The 19,668-nt window shown below is 40.4% G+C and overlaps 2 protein-coding genes across 2 annotated transcripts; both read left to right on the top strand.

The window, feature by feature from the left end:
• The first annotated feature begins 176 nt into the window (after positions 1–176).
• On the top strand, positions 177–8,791 carry cacnb4a (calcium channel, voltage-dependent, beta 4a subunit). The gene is made up of 14 exons (XM_077536828.1): positions 177–725; positions 1,979–2,062; positions 3,838–3,957; positions 4,037–4,159; positions 4,682–4,809; positions 4,919–5,004; positions 5,154–5,173; positions 5,829–5,909; positions 6,216–6,274; positions 6,343–6,452; positions 7,474–7,625; positions 7,683–7,778; positions 7,847–8,014; positions 8,141–8,791. The coding sequence occupies exons 1-14, from the start codon at positions 663–665 to the stop codon at positions 8,360–8,362; spliced, it is 1,512 nt and encodes a 503-aa protein (XP_077392954.1). The 5' UTR covers positions 177–662; the 3' UTR covers positions 8,363–8,791.
• An 816-nt stretch (positions 8,792–9,607) lies between these two features.
• arl5a (ADP-ribosylation factor-like 5A) lies at positions 9,608–14,284 on the top strand. The gene is made up of 6 exons (XM_077537544.1): positions 9,608–10,016; positions 11,138–11,198; positions 11,289–11,436; positions 13,412–13,495; positions 13,569–13,720; positions 13,837–14,284. The coding sequence occupies exons 1-6, from the start codon at positions 9,971–9,973 to the stop codon at positions 13,883–13,885; spliced, it is 540 nt and encodes a 179-aa protein (XP_077393670.1). The 5' UTR covers positions 9,608–9,970; the 3' UTR covers positions 13,886–14,284.
• The last annotated feature ends 5,384 nt before the right edge of the window (positions 14,285–19,668 follow it).

The raw sequence follows: 19,668 nt of genomic DNA, 5'->3' as shown, positions 1-19,668 counted from the left end.
CTTCCTGGTTTCGTCACAGTTGCATATCCCGCCCCCAAACACAATGTCGCTCTGTGATTGGTCCGAACCACCAGTGGTTCGGGAACGGCCGTTATCTGCGGGAGCAGTTCAAGATAGTATTCTCCGGAGTTTGTGACCTCACAAATACCGCAAGAATGTATCTTGCGAGAGCAACTAAGGTTAGTCACGTCATGACTGGAGGTTAAAATAAAAAATTTGAAGTGTTATTTAATGGAAATCGTGATTTCTGCTGTCGGTCAACACGTGACCATTAAAATCATGTGGTCATGAACTAATGTCGAAATCTCAAAAAATGTGTAGCCTATATCTCACGAACTGGGTACCATGTTGTATGTACGTGCGGTCAGTGAACGCGTCACGGCCGTACGCAAGGTAGTCGTGACGTTTGTTGCGGTCAGTGAACGCATCACGTGAGCAGCGGGGCTGGGCTTGCTGCCACTTTTGCGCTTCAGCATCTTTCAGCGGAGCAGCAGCAGCTCCAACCGCACGGACGGACGGACCGACAGACAACCTCCCAGCGTTGTCAGGGCGGAACCAAGCTGGAGCCGGCCGTGGCATCGGGTCCGCACGCCGGGCAACAGCCGCCGGAGTGGGGCGGCGCGGAGCGACAGCCTCCACCCTGGACCGACGAGCTGGCTGACATGTCCCGGCACATCTACGGCAGACACGGGCCGGCGGACGGAGCGCACAAGGCAGCCTTTCAGGTACGGTAACATTTTTCATACACTATTGATATTGTTATTAAAGTGTTTATATGGGCCCTCACAATCCACGTTATCAGGTGCACCTGCTGTCATGACATCAAAAAAGTCAGTTCTCATTTTACTGATTAAGATGGTCAAAATATTAGGAACAGCGGTTGGAAATAATTTTTTTGAAGGCGTATCTAATGAATTGTATGGCTCATAATTACAACTACATCCAATGAATATGCAGGAAGCTATTTTTTTTCTGGGGCGAAGAAAAAAAGCTGCCATTAATCACTGCCCCTCGCAGACCCCCTCACTGCCACCCCACCAGCTCAGGTGCAGACCCCCTCTCACTTCAAAGTAGGTCACTGGATAATGATGCTCACTGGCAAACCCCAGAAAACCTTTAAATACCTATTAATATATTAAAGGTAAAGATAATGTGCATGTGATTTGAACTATCGTAGGGTATAACAGCTAATTCTGCAATTTACCAAATTTCCGACTCAGTTTAGTTTTCAGTTGTGCGTATTGTTAGCTAGGTAGTGCTAAAAATAGCAATTATCACGATAAGTAACTTAAAAGTGAAATTTCCCAGCTTTGGTAAACGTTTCACCAATTTTAACATTTTATGTTGTTGTTTGACTTGATTTTTTTAATGTGTGATGTTAAATAGATTGGAAATATTGTAAGAGGCAGCTAACGCTAAACCAAATCCATTTGTGAATTTGAACTTAAAAGTTTGATTATTTCTAATTTGGTTATCCCCCCCCCATCCCGGCCCCCAATTAACTGCATCCCCCCCCCCATTTAATTTCCACTGTGATAGATTGTTTAATAGATCAGAAATATCATGAGATGCTAACCAGCAACTATCACGATAAAGTTTCTCCCCATTTATGGATTTTTTTTCTTTCTCTTTCGATCCTTTGCGTATTGTTTGGATGGATAAATAGGTTGGAAAGTCATTCGACGCTAGATAGCAACTATTATGTTGAGTGACATTGGTCTGATGTCATTTGAGGTTTTGCCCAATTTACACTTTTTTTTTTATTTGACTTTATTTTACTATCCTTTGCATATCATTGAATAGATCGTAAATGTATGTATGATACTAAACCAGCAACTATTTCTTACAAAGGATCGAAAGTAGCGATTTTCAGTTGTTGCTAATTTGGTTAGCGTTTTATAGGCCTACTGTATTTTCCGAGTTTGTTTCTGTATGAAAATGTCCATTTTGATTTGTCTGTGCTCTTGTTGCGTTTCAGGTAAACGGTGCTACGTACTCCAGGAGGAGTAGACTGAAGAGATCGGATGGCAGCACCACATCCACCAGCTTCATCCTCAGACAGGTAACACACACTTAACGAGTTACAATCCTGTCAGATTTGAAAGATTTTAAATTATTGTCAAGTAGAAAAAAATCAAGCCGTTCTCAAAACGGCTACGCTAGCGGATTATCCCAAAAAGATGCATTTTTTTGTGGGTTCAGACAAAGCTAGCAAGCTAACTGCACATCTCAATTGTGAAACGAATCTCGGAATTCACTTTACATGCTCTCATCACTCAGCATGTACGTCTCTCGCATGCACACACACACACACCAAGAGATTACACAGCAGACGCTCGTCTACTTCCTCCTCCTCAGCCAATGAGGACGCTGCCGACTGTGACGTCACTCAGCTTGTTTGCTGACGGGAGGCAAGGCTGCCTTTACTCAAGAAGCTGCTTGTTTTTTTGTGTGCGTGTGTGAAGGAAATAAAATTTCCTTGCAGATGTATGACAACTTGTGCCCGCATGGATTTGATGACTGGGAGACGGTGAGTCTTGACGCATGTTAATGTCTTCTCCTGTCATAATAACTCCAACTTTGTTTACAAATAATACATGTACATGTGAGGAGAAAGGCAACATTTACTACCAAAAATGTTATTTAATTGCCGGAATCAAGTTTTGTTTTTGTGTTGTTTTTTTTCCAAAAAGTTATTTAGTGAGGTGGAAATTAGCAAGAATAATCTTATTTTTTACCTTTTTTTTTTTGTATTTTATTTTATATATAACCAATTTTACCTGTGAAGCACTTTGTGACCATTTTTTCTGTGAAATTTGCTATATAAATAAAGCTAACTTACTTATTACGCAAAAATTTGTATTACAAAGATTAAAACAAGGATTTTATGGAAAAAAATACTTCATGAGTCATACAGTGCAAGTGCAAGTAAAGAACAAAGTAGTCAATATTTTTAAAAAAATGTAGTGTTTACAAGAGCAGTTTTTTTCAATAATGAAAAAAATATTTGTTTGCTAAAGGAAACATAATTTTTGCAGAAATTTAAAAAAAAAGTTTAGATTTTTACAATTTTTTAATGTTGCAAAAATAGTTTGCTAGGGGAAAAAAATTAATTTTAGGAGAATTTAAAAAAACAATGTAATGATGAAAAACATTGTTTGCAAAAAAAGTTGCAATTTTCAATATTACTTTCTATAAAAGACTTGGACGAAATACTGCAATGCAATTCACAACGCTTAAGAAGTCGCCGTGGTAAGTGTGCGTGCTATTTTTAGAGCAAGCTGGTTAGCGTAGCGACGGGCGCTAACAGACGCCATCCAACAAGAATGCTTTTAACCTTTAAACCCCACCGTGATAGGCCCTCAGACATAACAAGAAGTTGAGATAAAGTTCAAGTGTTGTGCTACGCGAACCACTACGTGCTATCAGGCCAGATTATATGAAGCCATGTTGGATGAAAGTTATGCCAATGAAAGCTGTTCTTGAAAATTGTGCTCAATCAATAAAAGTTTCAGCAAATGATAATTGTTGCTGGCTGAAAATTGTGGCGGATCAAAATTACTCGTTCTCATTAGCGCATTAGCATCTGTGTCATATTTCAGCTTTGCTGACGACTGTCAGGTGCTCAGCCGTCCCTGACATGATGGTTGACGGTTGTCATGGCAACACCGGTCAGCGACTATGGGATGTCTGAAGGTGATGGTTGCCATTATGTTCCCACGCTTTGATTACGCCACATGAAAGTGCGCCCCTCATGAAATAAACATCAGCTCAACCGTCACGGCTTCCATCTTCTTCTTCTTCTTCATTGGTTCTTCTTCTTCTTTGGTTTTGCAGGGTTCTGCCGACTCGTACACGAGCCGACCGTCCGACTCGGACGTTTCCCTGGAGGAGGACAAGGAGGGCGGCAGGCAGGAGCGCGAGCAGCAAGCGCAGAGCCAGCTGGAGAGGGCCAAGGTCCGTTTCCAACTTCCCATACACCGGCGCTTCCTTATCCTGTGAGTTTCTTGGAAATGTTTGTGATGTGCGGCGGCAGAGCAAAGCGGTGGCGTTCGCCGTGAGGACAAACGTCAGCTACTGCGGAGCTGTGGACCAGGACGTCCCCGTTGGAGGCACCGCCGTCTCCTTTGATGCCAAGGACTTTCTCCACATCAAAGAGGTCCCGTTTTTCATGACAATAACAATCGTCTCACAATTTGTGTCAATAATTATGTTCAAAGATTTACATCATAAAATGCCGTCACTTGTTGTAGGCGTAAAAAGCAGGATTGGAGAGGACTGATATTCCGTAATCTTCAGCATAAACTAAGATGATCTTGAAATACTTCCTGTTTTCAATCTTATTTCAAATTTACACAGTGGCAAATGTAATAGTGTGCCGCCATCTAGTGGCCGACAGTTGAAATACACCCAAAGTAAACGGTAGGCAGAACTAACTGCTGGCTAATTCTAGCTTTTTAAGGTTATCACATGTTTTGTGAAATTCCAGTGCCCCCTTTCAAATACATCTAAATGAAAATGCATAGTTTCAGAAATTAAGTTTTAGATTCAAAAGTTAATTCATTTTCAAGAAAAAAGTTGTATATTTTATTTACTCGACATATATGTAATATTGTCTGTTTAAAAAGTGTATATTTTCAAGGGGAAAAAGAGTTGTATATTTTTGTTTGTGCGCGTGTAGAAGTACAACAACGAGTGGTGGATCGGTCGGCTGGTGAAAGAAGGATGCGACGTGGGCTTCGTTCCGAGTCCGCTCAAGCTGGAAAACATTCGCTTGCAGCACGACAACAAGCGAGGGCGCTTCCACGGGTCCATCACGCCACCGTTCTTTTTCATAACTTTATTACCATCAAACAATACTTTTTTTTTATAAATAATAATAATTATGATTAATGTTCTCTTGTCACATTTGTTCCAGCGGTCAAAACAAGCCCAGTGGGAACTCGTCGTCCAGTTTAGGAGACATCATGTCAGGAACCTTCAAGAGTACGCCAAACAGTGCAGGTCGGTTAAAACTGGTTCGCTCCTGTTCTGATCTGGTGTAAACTGGTTTGATCTAGTATTAGCTGGTTGTACCTGGTCTGGTCCTACGCAATCCGATTTGGTTTGTTTTATGTGAGATTTGCTCATCCAGACTTTCTTAATATCTGCAGGCAAGCAGAAACAAAAAGTGGTGAGTCGAACATTTTGTTCATTATTTGTATTTGTTTTTTTTTGGGGGGGGGGGGGGGGTATTTTAAAAAAACGAAAGACTTTTATATAGGAGCAATAATACAACTTTTTTTGGTCAACGGCCATTTTGTGACAGTATATCACACTTTGAGGGCAAAGTTATAATATTTTTGTTAAAAATAACTTTTTGTGATCATTCAATCATTCATATAATTTTACAGTGTTCAAATATTGCCCTTTCGTGTATAAATGTGCCATTTTATGATAGTTTCTCATGTTTTGAGGGAAAATATATTTTTGTGCAAAATGAAAACTTTTTTTGTGGTCAATGATGTCAATTTTGTTTACAAATATTGCACTTTAATGCACAGCATGTACTTTTGTGGTCACTACATGCCACTGTGACAATATTTAATGTTTTGGCACAAAGTAACATTTTTGTGCAAAAATCAAACTGTTTGTGGTAATTTTTTTTTTTTTTTTTTTCACAAATATTGCACATTTGTGGTCAAATACACCATTTCGTAACACTATTCTGTTTTGGGGCGAAATATATCACATTTTGTGTCAAATGATAACTTTTTGTGATCAATGGTGTCATGTTTTTGTGCAGAAAAGAAACATTATACTTTTGTAATCAAATGCCTCTTGTTTAGGCGGAGCATGTGCCCCCGTACGACGTGGTCCCGTCTATGAGGCCGGTGGTCCTGGTGGGCCCGTCACTTAAAGGCTACGAGGTAGGATTATGGACTTTGACTCGGTCATAATCGTTAATACAGTATTAATAATCATCATCATGATGGGGAGGGTGTTATTGTGTCGGTTGTCATGGAGTCGCCATCCCTCCTCTTGCCCCATTTACTGCCGTCGCCATGGAAACAGCCGTCTGTGTAAAAGTGTCTTCACTAAAGAAGCAGAAAGAGAAAACAGAAAGAGAAAAATACTGTACTGTACTTGTACATTTATGTAAGCCTGTGTGAAACTTCGCACAATTGTTACTGCATTTTGGAAGAAATTTATACACACACCTTTCGTCTCTGTAGGTGACCGACATGATGCAGAAGGCGCTGTTCGACTTCCTGAAGCACAGGTTCGACGGCAGGTGAGCCCCTCGCGCGCACGCCTGTGTCTTTGAGATGTTCCGTGACGGGCGCCGTCTTGCTTCGGCAGGGTCTCCATCACCAGGGTGACGGCCGACATATCATTGGCCAAGAGGTCAGTACTAAACAACCCCAGTAAGCGCGCCATCATTGAGAGGTCCAACACCCGCTCCAGCATTGGTAACGCCCTCGCTCAATGATGTGCATGTGTCTTTGATTCCTTTTTATGTGTGTTGGAAGTGTTCTTGAGGTCTTGGGTGTGGTATTGGGTGTCTTTGATGTACCTTGAATGTGTCTTGTATTGTGTTTAATGTGTTTTTGAGATTTCACAAAGGTGTCGTTGATGTGTATTTCTTTATGGTGTCAGATGTGTCGTTGAGACGCCTGAGAGAGATTTCTTTCATGAGACTTGGAAGAGGACTTGTATTGAATGTCTTTGCTGTTACTTCTGTGGGTGTCTTTGATGTGGTTTGGTTGTGTCATGGACATGTTTGATGCATCTTTGAGTTGTAGGTGATGTGTCTTTGAGGTGTGTTGACGTCTCTGTTTTTATGATTTCGACGTGTCTTTGATTAATCTTTGGGATGTTTTGATGTGACATTGATGTGCCTATGATGTGTTTGATGTGTCTTTTGGGATTTCGATGTGATTTTGTGCCTTGGACTTGTCCTTGGTGTGTCTTGTCTGTCTCTGTGTTGTCTTACCTTTATCTAACGTGTCTTAGATGTAGGTGTCTTTGATGTGTCTTGATGTCTTTAAAGTGTATTGTTTCCATGAGTGTCTTAACGAGTGTCTTGAGCCTTTGTTGTTTATTTGATGTGCCTTAGTTGTGTGTCGAATCAGTTTTAAGGTGTCCTCTGTGTCTGGGTGATTTTTCTTATTTCTTGAATGAATTTTACGCATTTGATGTATCTTGGGTGTTTCATTGATGTGTCATCCTAAATTCTTTGATACATCTTAGGTGTCTCTGAGTGGCCTTGCATTTGATTGAGTTATCGTTACTGCGTCCGATGGATGTCTTGGGTGTGTATTTAAAGTGTTCTTGGTGTATCTTGGATTGTCTGGGGTGTCTTGGATGCAATGCCTCGCAATGCCTTTTTTATGTGTCTTTTTGGTGTTTGGATGTGTCTTTGAGATCTTTGATTTTTCTTTCGTTTCGCCTTTACGAGTTGTCTTTGATGCATCTTTAATGCTGGCGTAGCCGAGGTACAGAGCGAGATCGAGCGCATCTTCGAGCTGGCGCGTTCGCTGCAGCTGGTGGTGCTGGACGCCGACACCGTCAACCACCCGGCGCAGCTGGTCAAGACCTCGCTGGCGCCCATCCTGGTCCACGTCAAGGTGTCCTCGCCCAAGGTGAGCCACAGGCAGGCAGATGATGGGGCTACGGATGCTGACTGTGGTTTCCTTTAGGTCCTCCAGCGTCTGATCAAGTCTCGAGGCAAATCTCAAAGCAAGCACTTGAATGTGCAGCTGGTGGCGGCCGAAAAACTTTCCCAGTGTCCGTCTGTAGGTACCCGCGTTTATTGGACATCGTTTCACCGCCACTTTGTGCTCATCGCTTCCCCCCACGGCAGGAGATGTTTGACATCATCCTGGACGAGAACCAGCTGGAAGACGCCTGCGAGCACCTGGCCGACTACCTGGAGGCGTACTGGCGAGCCACGCACGCCCCCTCCCTCAACACCGCGCCGGGACGCAACCTGAGCTCCACCGCGCTTTCGCCGTATCCCGCCGTCGTTCAGGTCAAGCTCGCCCACTATTTTACCAAAAAAAATCAAAGATTCAATGAAAATTAGATGACGTCAAAAGATTATGAAGCTTTTATCCTTTTTCTTAAATGCCAAAACACGCTGTTTCCATCCAAACAGGCCCAACGTAAGCGCAACATCAGCCCCAATGCGACGTCGCCAGTGGAGCGTCGTAGCCTGATCCCGGCCGACCAGAACCTGCAGAACGAGCGGGCCAGGACGAGTCGCCGCCGGCTGTCGTCGGGTTCCCAACGCAGCCGCGAGCACTCGCCTCTGGTGGAGGAGGACCCCTACCTCCAAGACCCCTACCTGGACTCTTACCAGCCTCACCGCAGGCTCTGAAGCTCCTTCAGGAAGCAAATGATAGACTGCATCATGATAGCAATGATGATATGTGGTTCTAGAGATACTATTTATTTTGTTAGCAATATAATGAAGAATGTGTTTTTGTTTTTTGTTTTTTTTATCTGCAAACACAGCAAGGGGATGTCGTTGGAGTGTTTTTACATGGAAATACAGTACATTTCGTTGGACTAGCACTAAGGTATCATATAATATTCATGAACAATGGTAGCTTGACTTAAACCACTCGTGCGGAAAATCAACTTTTCCCATTGAAATGAATGGAAATGTCATTAATTTGATCAAAGTTTCAACCACCTGAAAAATATGTAACATTGTTTTTTAATAGAAGAAAAATAGCACTCTACAGTGTGTCACTTTCTAAAAACATGCAGTAACAGCATAATTAAATAGATTATAAAGAATGGAGCAGTTTGTGCATCATGCTTTGAGTCAATGGACATTGTGTGCTTCCTTCTAGTATGTGCGCCTTGGCCACCAGGGGGCAGCATAATAAATAAATGACAGTGGATGCCTGCTATTTGCGGGGAGTATGGATGGCTCATGGCTGGCTTGCAAATATATTGATGAAAAATTGTTAAATTGACATCCATTATAAGTGTATTGGGCAAGGTGAATTATTTTTAAAATCTCATAAACCACCCACAAGCAACTTTCAAGAAAAATTGGGCCACCGCCAGCAAAAAAAAAAAAAAGATAGCAAATTGAGAATCTCAGTATGCAGGGTAGATTATATTCTTTATCTTCTATGAAAACTGACCAATATTGCAATTTAGGCACAAAAAAAGGAACAATCTTTTGTATATATTTCTCTATTCATGGACTGGCCCAGCCCCTATCCCTTGCGAATAGTGGGGGTCCACTGTATTATTATTATTATTATTATTATTATTATTATTATTATTATTATTATGACCGTTATCACGAAAACATTTTAATTAACAAAATCAACCAAAGAGGACTGAGAATCTGCACAGATAGGAAAAAACACACGACATCACACGAAAAGTTAAAAATAAATGAATATAGGCTAACTTGATCGGGGTCACTGGCGGAGTCCTTTGTTTTCTAACATTATCGTGATACTGAACTTTATTCTGTTGTGGTGGCAATATGCCATATTAGAAGACTAAAGTCAGTTAGCTTTATTTTCGTTTGTGTGTGTGTTTTTTTTTATTGTTATGAATTAGATTTGTACGCCAAAATGATTGTCAAGTCATTCGTTCGTGGAAACAATGCAGCGGAGTTTTGCGAGACACTGCGCATGCGCACCAAGTGCTATCACGCCAGCGGCACCGCTCTACTCTCAGCTGACATTTGCGCTAGCAAGTTAGCCACGGCGCTAGCTCACCGAAACGCCGCTCCCTTTCTCGCAAATTCCTCCACTTTCCCCCTTTAATTCCGCTTCCCACGTTACCGACAGGGGTGCGGGGACGGCTTGTGAACATTCTGTATGGCGTTAAATTGGACATGGCGCTTGCGTTTAAACGCGTTAACAACCCCGTAGCGCTAATTAGCAACTAGGCTCGCCCGCTAGCTCGCTAGGGAAGTTCCGAGTTTTGCGAGGCGCTTCAAGCTATTCCAGCCATGGGAATACTTTTCACCAAGTTATGGAGGCTTTTTAACCACCAAGGTAAGAAGAATTCTGGCGTTTAAAAGACGAGTCGAGAGCTAAGAGACGTGATGCTAACTAACAGGCCTGAGCTAACGCACATTTACACACCTAGCACAGCGTACATCACGTTAGAATGGCAATACAAAGTAGCAGAGGACATTTAAAACGAAGTGTACAATATTTGTATTGGCTAAACTTGGTGGGGTGTCCCTAATGAAGTGGTCTTCCTGCAGGTTATCAATTATTAATGATTTTTGCTGACTTTTGGGGGAATGTAATTGACTCTAACAATTAAGGTCGTTAGTAAAACTGTACCGAATGTCTAATTTTGTTCGGATTTATTTATTTTAACCCCTTGCAAAGTATAAATTAAACAACAATTTTGTATTTAAATATATATTTTTAATTTCTTTAATTTTCTGAGTAAATTGTAACTGCAGTTATTTTGGTGTATTTCAAGAGAAGAAACATGCATAATTGCAAAAATAGCATTTTTGTTTTTCCTATTTTGTTGTCATAAAAAGTTCTAGATCAGTTTGCAGTGTAATCTTGTGCGAATGACGTCATCGCAATATCGCAACGTCACAGTATTGTGCGGGAAAAGTTATTTTTTATATTACAAAATTTGTTTAAGAGGGAAAAAGGTAAATAGTGCCAGGATAGAGTCAAAGTATGATCATTTTGTATGATTTAAAAACAAAACAAAACAAAAAACAAAAAAAAAAGATCGTACGACTAAGATAAGCGCTATCGGATACTTGTGATTGATGCCGGTACCAGCCACCAATATTTCAAACAAAAATTAAATAAATAAATAAATCTGACATTGAATAAGCCTTCCTTGCCAGTAGTTGGTGCTATAACTGTGGCTGTATGATACATTGGTGAATTATCATGTACCTTAATTGAAATTTTATGTATGGTAAGTACTTGTGGTATCAGTGAGTACTCAAAAGTCAACATTTGTGCTGGTGTCGGTCTGACATAAGTGTTATTGTACATCACTAATTACGAGGAAAAAAAGTCTGAATATGTTAATACCGTGAAACTACGACGCAGAACTGATGATTCGGATGAATCGGAGCTCGACTCAGCGTTTTCTGCCAAGCCTGTAATCAGTGTCACCTTTTGTCTTCCAGAGCACAAAGTCATCATTGTTGGCCTGGACAACGCGGGCAAGACGACCATTCTTTACCAGTTGTGAGTATTTTTTACTTTGTTTAGCCTGAATTGCCCTTTAATGGGGATATTTCAAATAGTTATTTTTTTTTTTTGGGGGGGGGGTCATAGCTCCATGAACGAGGTGGTGCACACGTCGCCAACCATAGGTAGCAACGTGGAGGAGATTGTGGTGAACAACACGCACTTCCTCATGTGGGATATCGGCGGGCAGGAGTCGCTGAGGTCCTCGTGGAACACGTACTACACCAACACAGAGGTAGCAACTACATTTAAGTACAAGATGAAAAACCAACTTCATTGCTTCGGGTCGTGAGATATTAAGCCATACATAATTCAGCTCAATGTCCTACTATAATATTCGCCAATACTAAGGATGTTTGATACCAATATCCCAAGTGTGTAAAAAAAAATTGTGAACGAAGACTTTTTTTTTTTTTTTTTTTCCCCATTAACTCATTCACTGCCAGTCATTATAGAAAATTTTTACATTTCCAATACTCGCGTGATATTACATTCAATAATTATATATAAACCGAATCTACCAAATAACAGAATAGACTCCCTACTTTTTGTCCCGTCCCGTTCTTTTATAATTGACAGCAGAAAAATGTAGGTTTGCCAAAATACAGCCATTTCTCCCATGGACTCTGAAACTGTGTTTATTTCCTATAAAATGGGGCAATGATGTCATCTACCGGTGGTTGGGCATCAGTAAAGTTGTTTCCAAGTTTGATATTTACAGTGGAGCATGCTCAGATTCGCCCCCATTTAGCACCGCTCTAAAAAATACAATTGACAAGTATACTTGTCAAAGGCAGTGAATGAGTTAAAAGTATGTTGTTGTTTTTTAATTTACTTATTACAGTATACTCTACAGCACAGTATATATTTTTTTCATTTATTAAGTTTTTTCATTTTGGTATGATTGTTAGTTTATTATGAACGCTTTTTCATTCATGTATTTTTTTTTTCATTTGGTCACCTTTTTCCATTAAAGTATGTATTTTTTTTTATTATTATTATTATTATTATTTTTTTTAAAGTTGTTATACAGCACAGTATATATTTCCGATCTCCGGAATATGCAATGTCGTGGAGCGACGGGAAAGACACCGTTGGAAAGGTCTCGTTGAGACGAATCCGTGGATGCCCATATGTCCCCGGTGGGACGTAGGGAGTTCGAGAGATACAGCCACGCAAAGACCAAAAAAAATAAACAATCCAAACGCATGTTGTTTGAAAGCAAACAACAACAAAAAAACACGCTGTAAAAAATCCGCGAAAGATGAACCAGCGATAAATGAGGGAACATTGTATTTAAAAAAAAAAAAAAAAAGCACATAATGCACCATTACGCAACAGTAAACGGTAATAGATCCTACTATTGTGTGAATTTCCCTTCTGGGGTTAAATGTATTAAGTGACTCATTGCTTAATTTATGTGTCCACCAGATGGTGCTATTTCTCCCATTCAAAGCATGCAGTAACATTTCACACCCCTTTTCCAGTCATGGTGCTTTTCTTTTTGCCTAGAGCTACTCGATTATGGAAAGCTTAATAATCACGATTATTTTGGTAATAATTTAAATCATGATTATTTAAACGATTTTTATTTTTTTTTGGTGCAAAACAAGAAGATGTTTAAGCATTTAAAAATACAATAACATATAACCAATCTAAAAAAATATATAAACACCATAATTATGTAACTTCCTTTTGGACCAAACAAAATTTAGAATAATATATACTGTATTTATGATTGTTATATACTGTGTTGTGTGTGTGTGTATGTGTATATATATATATATATATATATATATATATATATATATATATATATATATATATATATATATATATATATATATTAAACAACTCAAAAATTAGTATTAATGTTCTCTTCTTTTTTTTATGATTATGCTGATTTTGTAATCGGGAAATTGTAATCGAATTTCGATTAATTGCACAGCCGTTCATACTGATTTATTTGGAACAATGGTTAAATACCCCAACCACATTTGTCCACCAGGTGGCACTATTTGTCCCTATTCAAAGCATGCAGCAATCTTTAACATCTTATTCCTGTTCTCTGCTCGGATGGCGTGGTACTGAACTGATTCTATTTGTGTGTGTCGCTATTGATTACAAATAACAGCTTGGTTTGAAAAATGCCTCAAATATGAACTGGTTTATGTATCTTTCATGAAAAGCTAATGTGTTTTGTGTTGCAGTTTGTGATCGTGGTGGTGGACAGCACCGACCGGGAAAGAATCTCGGTAACCAAAGAAGAGCTCTACCGGATGTTGGCACACGAAGTAGGAGATGAGACAAAAACACACGTATGTTGTAATATGATGTGTTAGGATTAATAATTGCTATGTGGCGCAGGACCTGAGGAAGGCGGGACTCCTGGTGTTCGCCAACAAGCAGGATGTGAAGGGCTGCATGTCGGTGGCCGACATCTCGCACAGCCTGCAGCTTACCACCGTCAAAGACCACCAGTGGCATATCCAGGCCTGCTGCGCGCTCACCGGCGAAGGGTGAGCAACACGCTAAACTGCAACGTGACATTTGGTCGGCATGACTATTAGGGCCCGTCAATCTCACAACTCAAAATCATCAAGTCACCTGCGTTTGGCATTTTCTCCTCTTCCAGCTTGTGTCAGGGTCTGGAGTGGATGATGTCACGGTTACGTGTCAGATGATGGCCTCGGAACCTTCATCCGGCCTCGCACCTGCACTCGGATCGCGATGAGGTGGTGGCTTGGCTTGAGCCTCCCCCGCCCCACCACCAAGCTATTTTGAGGACCTTCTTTTTGTCTCCTGTGATAATTTATTGGACTGGGGACTTTATTTCAAGTGCACGCGTTTTTTCCTCTCAACAAGATGGAGGTCCTCTCCTGCAGCCTTGAAGCAGTATTCTCGGACCAGCGACCATGCTTCCGGTCCAGTATTGTTTTAACACGGTGCCTGTAGCAACATGGACGCTCAAGTGTGATGATGTGGTGGATGGGGGGTGTGACTGGTGGGAGGGTGGTTAATCACACAACACGCCCCCTGGAGATAAAACCAGTCAATTAAATGTTTTTATCTGTTGATCTCAAGTGTGTCTACTGAGGTTTTCTTTCACAATGATGTCATCATAACACACATTTGAAACATTTTCAAGTGTCGGACTTCATTAGTGATGGGATTTCCCCAAAACACGTTGGGCATGAAAAAGTGGAACGCTTACCCCGCCAACATGCTAACCTCAACGTTTGTCTATATTATTTTGAATGTTTATTTCACTTCTTTTAATAAATTGCTATGTGTGTAGATATGGATTTTCTAATTAGGAAATACAAATTTTACAGTTATAAGCAACCACATTGAAATTACATATTTACAAAGGTGAATTACTGGTAAATATGACATAATACAGCAGTATATGAAACTAGATTTGAATATAGTATTATCAGCCCAAATCTTGGCCACCTCACTATGCAGGAAATAATAATGTTGCTAACATTACTGTTGTCATTTTTGTGGTAAAATAGTTGCTAGATAGGAACAGTCGCTAAATATCGCGAAACCACATCTAAGTTGGCGACACTTCAGACAGAATTTGTAGCTATTGCAAGCTACCTTGCTTCAATTAAGCACAACTTTCAAAATAAAAGCACTCAGTTAGATTTTACTTAGACTTTGGTGACTGTGAGGCCATATTTTGCCCATGTCAGCGCCAGAATGTGTCAGATGTGTAGTTTGCCGTCGGACAAGGCAGGCAATTGCTTGGAGCCCATTAGCCAGCAGGGGCCCCCAGAGGGCCAACGGATTTGACACAAACCGCATATTATTTTTTTATTTTCTGTAAATGATCATGAATAGAAGTAAAGCGTTTATTAAAAAAAAAAAAAAAAAAAAACATTTAGTGTAAGGCGTATTTTTTAAACGACCATGTATAGTTAGTAAGGCTTTTTAAAAAAAAAAAAAAAAATATTTGTACACAATCATGAATAGTAGTAACGCTTTTATTAAAAACAAAAAACAAAACAACCATGTATAGTAAGGCGTTTTTTTTTAACGACCATTAATGAGTTTTTTGTTTTTTTTAAACGACCAAGGTTTAAGGTTTTTTGTTTTTTGTTTTTTTTAAACGACCATGTATAGTGAGGCGTTTTTTTTTTTTTAAACAACCATGTATAGTAAGTTTTTTTTTTTTTTTTTTTAACAACCATAGGAAGGCAGTTTTTTTTTTTTTTTTTAATGACCATGTAAGGTGTTTTTAAAAAAAGATGTATCATAAGGTGTCTTTTTTTAATGACAATATATAGTAAGGTAGGTTTTTTAAAGGCTCCTTTCTTTAAAAAAATAAAAAATAATAATAAAAATAAAGACCATTTATACTAAGGCGGGTTTTTTAAGACAACCATGTATAGAAAAGCGTTAAAAAAAAAAAAAAAACACGAACATGAGGCTTTTTTTTTTTTAAACGACCATGTATAGTCAGGCGTTTTTTTGTTTTTTGTTTTTTGTTTTTTTAACGACTATGTATAAGGAGGCATTTTTTCAAGCGACCATTAATAGTAAGACGGGTTTATTTTATGAAGCGTTTTTTTTTTTTTTTTTAATTACCATATATAGTAAGTTTTTTTTGTTTTTTTTTGTTTTTTTTAAACGACCATATATAGTAAGGCGTTTTTTTGTTGTTTTTTAATCGACCATGTATAGTAAGGCATTTTTTTTTTTTTTTAACGATCATGTACAGTAAGCCGTTGTTTTTTTTAAAGGACCATGTATAGTAAGGCACTTTTTTTTTTTTTTTTTTTTTTAAATCGACCATGTATATTAAGGCCATGTATATAGTAAGGTTGTTTTGTTTTGTTTTTTTTTAAACAAAATGCCTTTTAAAAACAAAACGACCATGGAGTTTTTTGTTTTTGTTTTTAAACAACCACATTGAAATGGGGTGGATGACTGGTTAGCAAGTCCGCCTCGCCGGAACTGAGGACTCGGGTTCGAGTCCAGGCTCCGGCCTTCCTGGGTGGAGTTTGCATGTTCTCCCCGTGCCTGCGTGGGTCTTCTCTGGGTACTCCGGTCTCCTCCCACATTCCAAAGACATATGCATGGCAGGTTAATTGGGCGCTCTGAATTATCCCTTGGTGTGCTTGGGAGTGTGGATGGTTGTTCGTCTCTGTGTGCCCTCTGCGATTGGCTGGCGACCAGCCCAGGGTGTACCCCGCCTACTGCCCAAAGCCATCTGAGATAGGCTCCAGCACCCCCCGCGACCCTTGTGAGGAATGAGCGGTTCAGAAAATGGAAGGATGGATGGATGTTGAAATGCTCAGCCGAGTTGGAAGGCCACTTTCATTTACGAGGCAACAAAAAAATCGGTTCCAGATAAATTGATTAAAAAGCCTTTTTGAGTTATATCGTCTCGAGAAAATCAGGTCTAAAAATGCCTTCATTATTTGTCAACATTCCTCCATGACTTGTTTGGTCTGCTACTTGCTCATTCCTTTTATTTATTTATTTAGAAAATTGACGTTGCTGCTTTGATGTGAACTTCGAGAGTTGGGGAAGGCAAGCTGTCAGTAAACTTAATGTTTTGAACTAATTGTAAAACTTGAAGTCAACTCCACAAGGTCATAGCTAGCCCAGAGAATCATATGCTCCCCCTACAGGCAGACGTCTATCACTGCAACAGCTCCACCCCTGACTCGATTGTTCCTTTTGGTGCGTGCGTCAGCGTAAAGGTCACTTTTCAGGTGCCAGCTCCCACAGGCTGAGCCGTCTGTCACGATTGGTTTACCACCCCAGGGAAGACGTCAGCCTCTCCTCCAGGAGGATGAGCAGTGGGTTGCTATGGAAACGTAGCCCAAACAGGAGTGACCCATCCCTCCTGTCGTCGCCCTGCTAATCTGCTTCGTTCCGGACTTCTGACATCACCTGCGAGAAAAAAAAAAAAAAAAAAAAAATCATAACACGAACAGTCATCTGTTTTTGTTTTTGTCCTCTCATCTCTCATCAGCTGCTGTGTTCGACTTGTTGCTGGCGACCGCCCGTGTTTTTCCACTGACACCCAGCAAATACACCACCACTACTTACTGTATGGAACTCTATTATTACAAATATTAATATTACTAGTATAATGATAATTAATAATGAAAATTCAATGACTGAAATTCATTTACTAATACCTCAACTCGCCTATCACGAGTAGACCCACAAAAAAATAAAAATAAAGTCTCAAAAAGCCATGCCTGAAAAAAGACAATATGTCATCCATGTTGGATTTGAAGCAGACATTTTAGGATCATTTTGGTGTTTCCAGTTGATCCTTTCAATTTTGGGGAAATTCAACCCTTGAGGCTAGTTTTACCTCTAAGGATGACTTTGGACATTCACCATCTTCAGCTCTTCTCCAACATCTCTACCCGGAAACATCCTGATAAAAACAACAAAAACCTTCAAGGCAACATCACAATCAGAACTGTGTTGTAAGATGCAACCTAATACGGGCGACCGAAGACGTTTCGACTTTACAACGGTTATGCCCGGTCCGCCATTTTGGCTCCTCGTCCGCCATACAGCACACAGTGTTTTCTCCTTGTCCGCTATTTAGCCCTTAGCTAGTGCTAGCGCTTGTGCTTTTGTGGGAGTATCTTTGGCTTTTTCACCCTCTTTTTTTTTCCCACATCAGCCTCCCCCACTTTCTTTTTCATCCACCTCTAAGCAGTAATTGTAAGTACAGCAATCTTATTTTATTTTTTTTAATGTATTTGACATTTTTTTTATACAAATTGTTTTTATGTAAATATTGACTTTAATGGGGAAATTTGACTGAAGTTGAAATTCGGGTTTCATCGCTAGCGTAGGAACGGAACTCCGATGTAACTCCCTGTATTGATATTTGATCCTTGTGTATTTATACTATATCATAATAGATAACAGATTGTGATATAAACCTTTTGTTTTGGGTGAATTTGTGCTGTATGAATTTGAATCCAGATCCGATCCAGTTTGGCAGCAATGTAAACACGACATGTACCATGTACCATTGAATGTAAAGTTGCATGCAGATATGGCCCAGGTTCAACAAGTGACAAAACAAAACAAAACAAAACAACAACAAAAAGTACCACAATTCTATTGTGAATAAATCCTATCTTACCCAGTTTCAGGCAAGGGTGGTAAAAGTCAAGTTGAATCCAGATCGGCTCCAGATTCCCCATGTAAAATTGACATAACATGTTAGACACGTCCATCTCATCAGAATGTGTTATAAAAGCTCTTATTACAGTTTTCTGTTCCAGCAACTGAACACTGATCCCATCTGATGTGTTATGATCCCAGTTGATAGATATTCACACGTTGAATTCACACGTGATTAATGTTTAATGAAGCCTTGGTGGAGGCTTTAATTATATCCTATAACATAGTTTGGCTCTTGGCGTCTGTCTGACCTAATTCCAGACTGGATCCAGGTGTGGGTGGGGTGGCCTCCACAAATTCTCTACCTGGACCGTCACCAACCCGAGACATTCTCTTTGAAACCTTCGAACAAAATCTCCCAAGACCTCTCAAAGCATTTAGTCAACATCCCGATCCAGAATGCGTCTTCTTTTTTGCTCTGCTGATGCATTCGGCCTCCCAACAGGTGCGCTTCCCCAAAGGGGATCTCTATTGGTATATTTAGCGTTTGAAACCCGAGTGCACCCGCTTTGCGATTGGCCGCCGCGACCACATGACCACCTGGGTAGAAGTAGCCTCAGCTGTGACTCTGTCACCCAGCGTTTCTCCGGAGGGAAGCTTGGGGGGAGGCTTTGGCGGCTTTTGGGAGACCATTAAAACGCTAACCGGTAAGCAAACAAAAAACTGGAGAAAGGCTTGGGGGGTGGTTTCCTTCTGGTCTGCATGGCTTTTTGCATCCCTAACTGGACCAATCCAGTGGGATCATCCAGAACTGAACCTGGTCCAGAACTGAATCTGATCAGGCTTTTGGTTGTTGGCGTTTTGTAGCCAAAGCTAGCAGTATATTCTCTGCTTTTCATCCATTTCCCACCAATTTTAATTGAAAAAGTTGTTTTTTTTCATGCTAAAAAAAGCGAATCCTATATTTAACCCTTAGCCTCAGAAGGCATCGGCATCACGGTTCGCTGGAGCCAGCCGCCCAATCAGGCGGCGGCATTGGTTTACATGCGAAATAGCTGAGGCTGCAGCTGTCAGCCGTCGTCAAATCAGGGAGGCCCACTTTTTACAGGGAAGGCGTGAGACACCTTCACTCACTCACTTTTTGTTGTTGTTGTGGTTTTAGGGCAAAAACAAGTGGGATTAGAGGAACTCCAGTCCCGAGTGGATGGCCAGGGACTTACGGACTCAAGAAGACACTGCAGGAATCTTTCTCTGGTACTTTTCTGCCACCTTATTTTAAATATCAGCCCCAGTGTCCAAGTCAAAGTCGTGAAAGATCTTCTTTGCGTAGAGCCTCTGAAGGGGTCTCAAG

The sequence above is a fragment of the Festucalex cinctus genome, chromosome 11 (assembly GCF_051991245.1).
Source record: "Festucalex cinctus isolate MCC-2025b chromosome 11, RoL_Fcin_1.0, whole genome shotgun sequence".
Taxonomy (NCBI): Eukaryota; Metazoa; Chordata; class Actinopteri; order Syngnathiformes; family Syngnathidae; genus Festucalex; species Festucalex cinctus.
This window is presented reverse-complemented; position numbering and strand designations above follow the sequence as displayed.

Bases quoted from the DNA above. Each gene is read 5' to 3' on its own strand.
- cacnb4a (XM_077536828.1), top strand. From the start codon at position 663: ATGTCCCGGCACATCTACGGCAGACACGGGCCGGCGGACGGAGCGCAC. The intron at 4,810-4,918 runs GTCCATCACGCC...CATTTGTTCCAG, and splicing joins AAGCGAGGGCGCTTCCACGG to CGGTCAAAACAAGCCCAGTG. The intron at 6,275-6,342 runs GTGAGCCCCTCG...TTGCTTCGGCAG, and splicing joins AAGCACAGGTTCGACGGCAG to GGTCTCCATCACCAGGGTGA.
- arl5a (XM_077537544.1), top strand. From the start codon at position 9,971: ATGGGAATACTTTTCACCAAGTTATGGAGGCTTTTTAACCACCAAG. The intron at 10,017-11,137 runs GTAAGAAGAATT...TTTGTCTTCCAG, and splicing joins GAGGCTTTTTAACCACCAAG to AGCACAAAGTCATCATTGTT. The intron at 13,496-13,568 runs GTAGGAGATGAG...TATGTGGCGCAG, and splicing joins ACCGGATGTTGGCACACGAA to GACCTGAGGAAGGCGGGACT.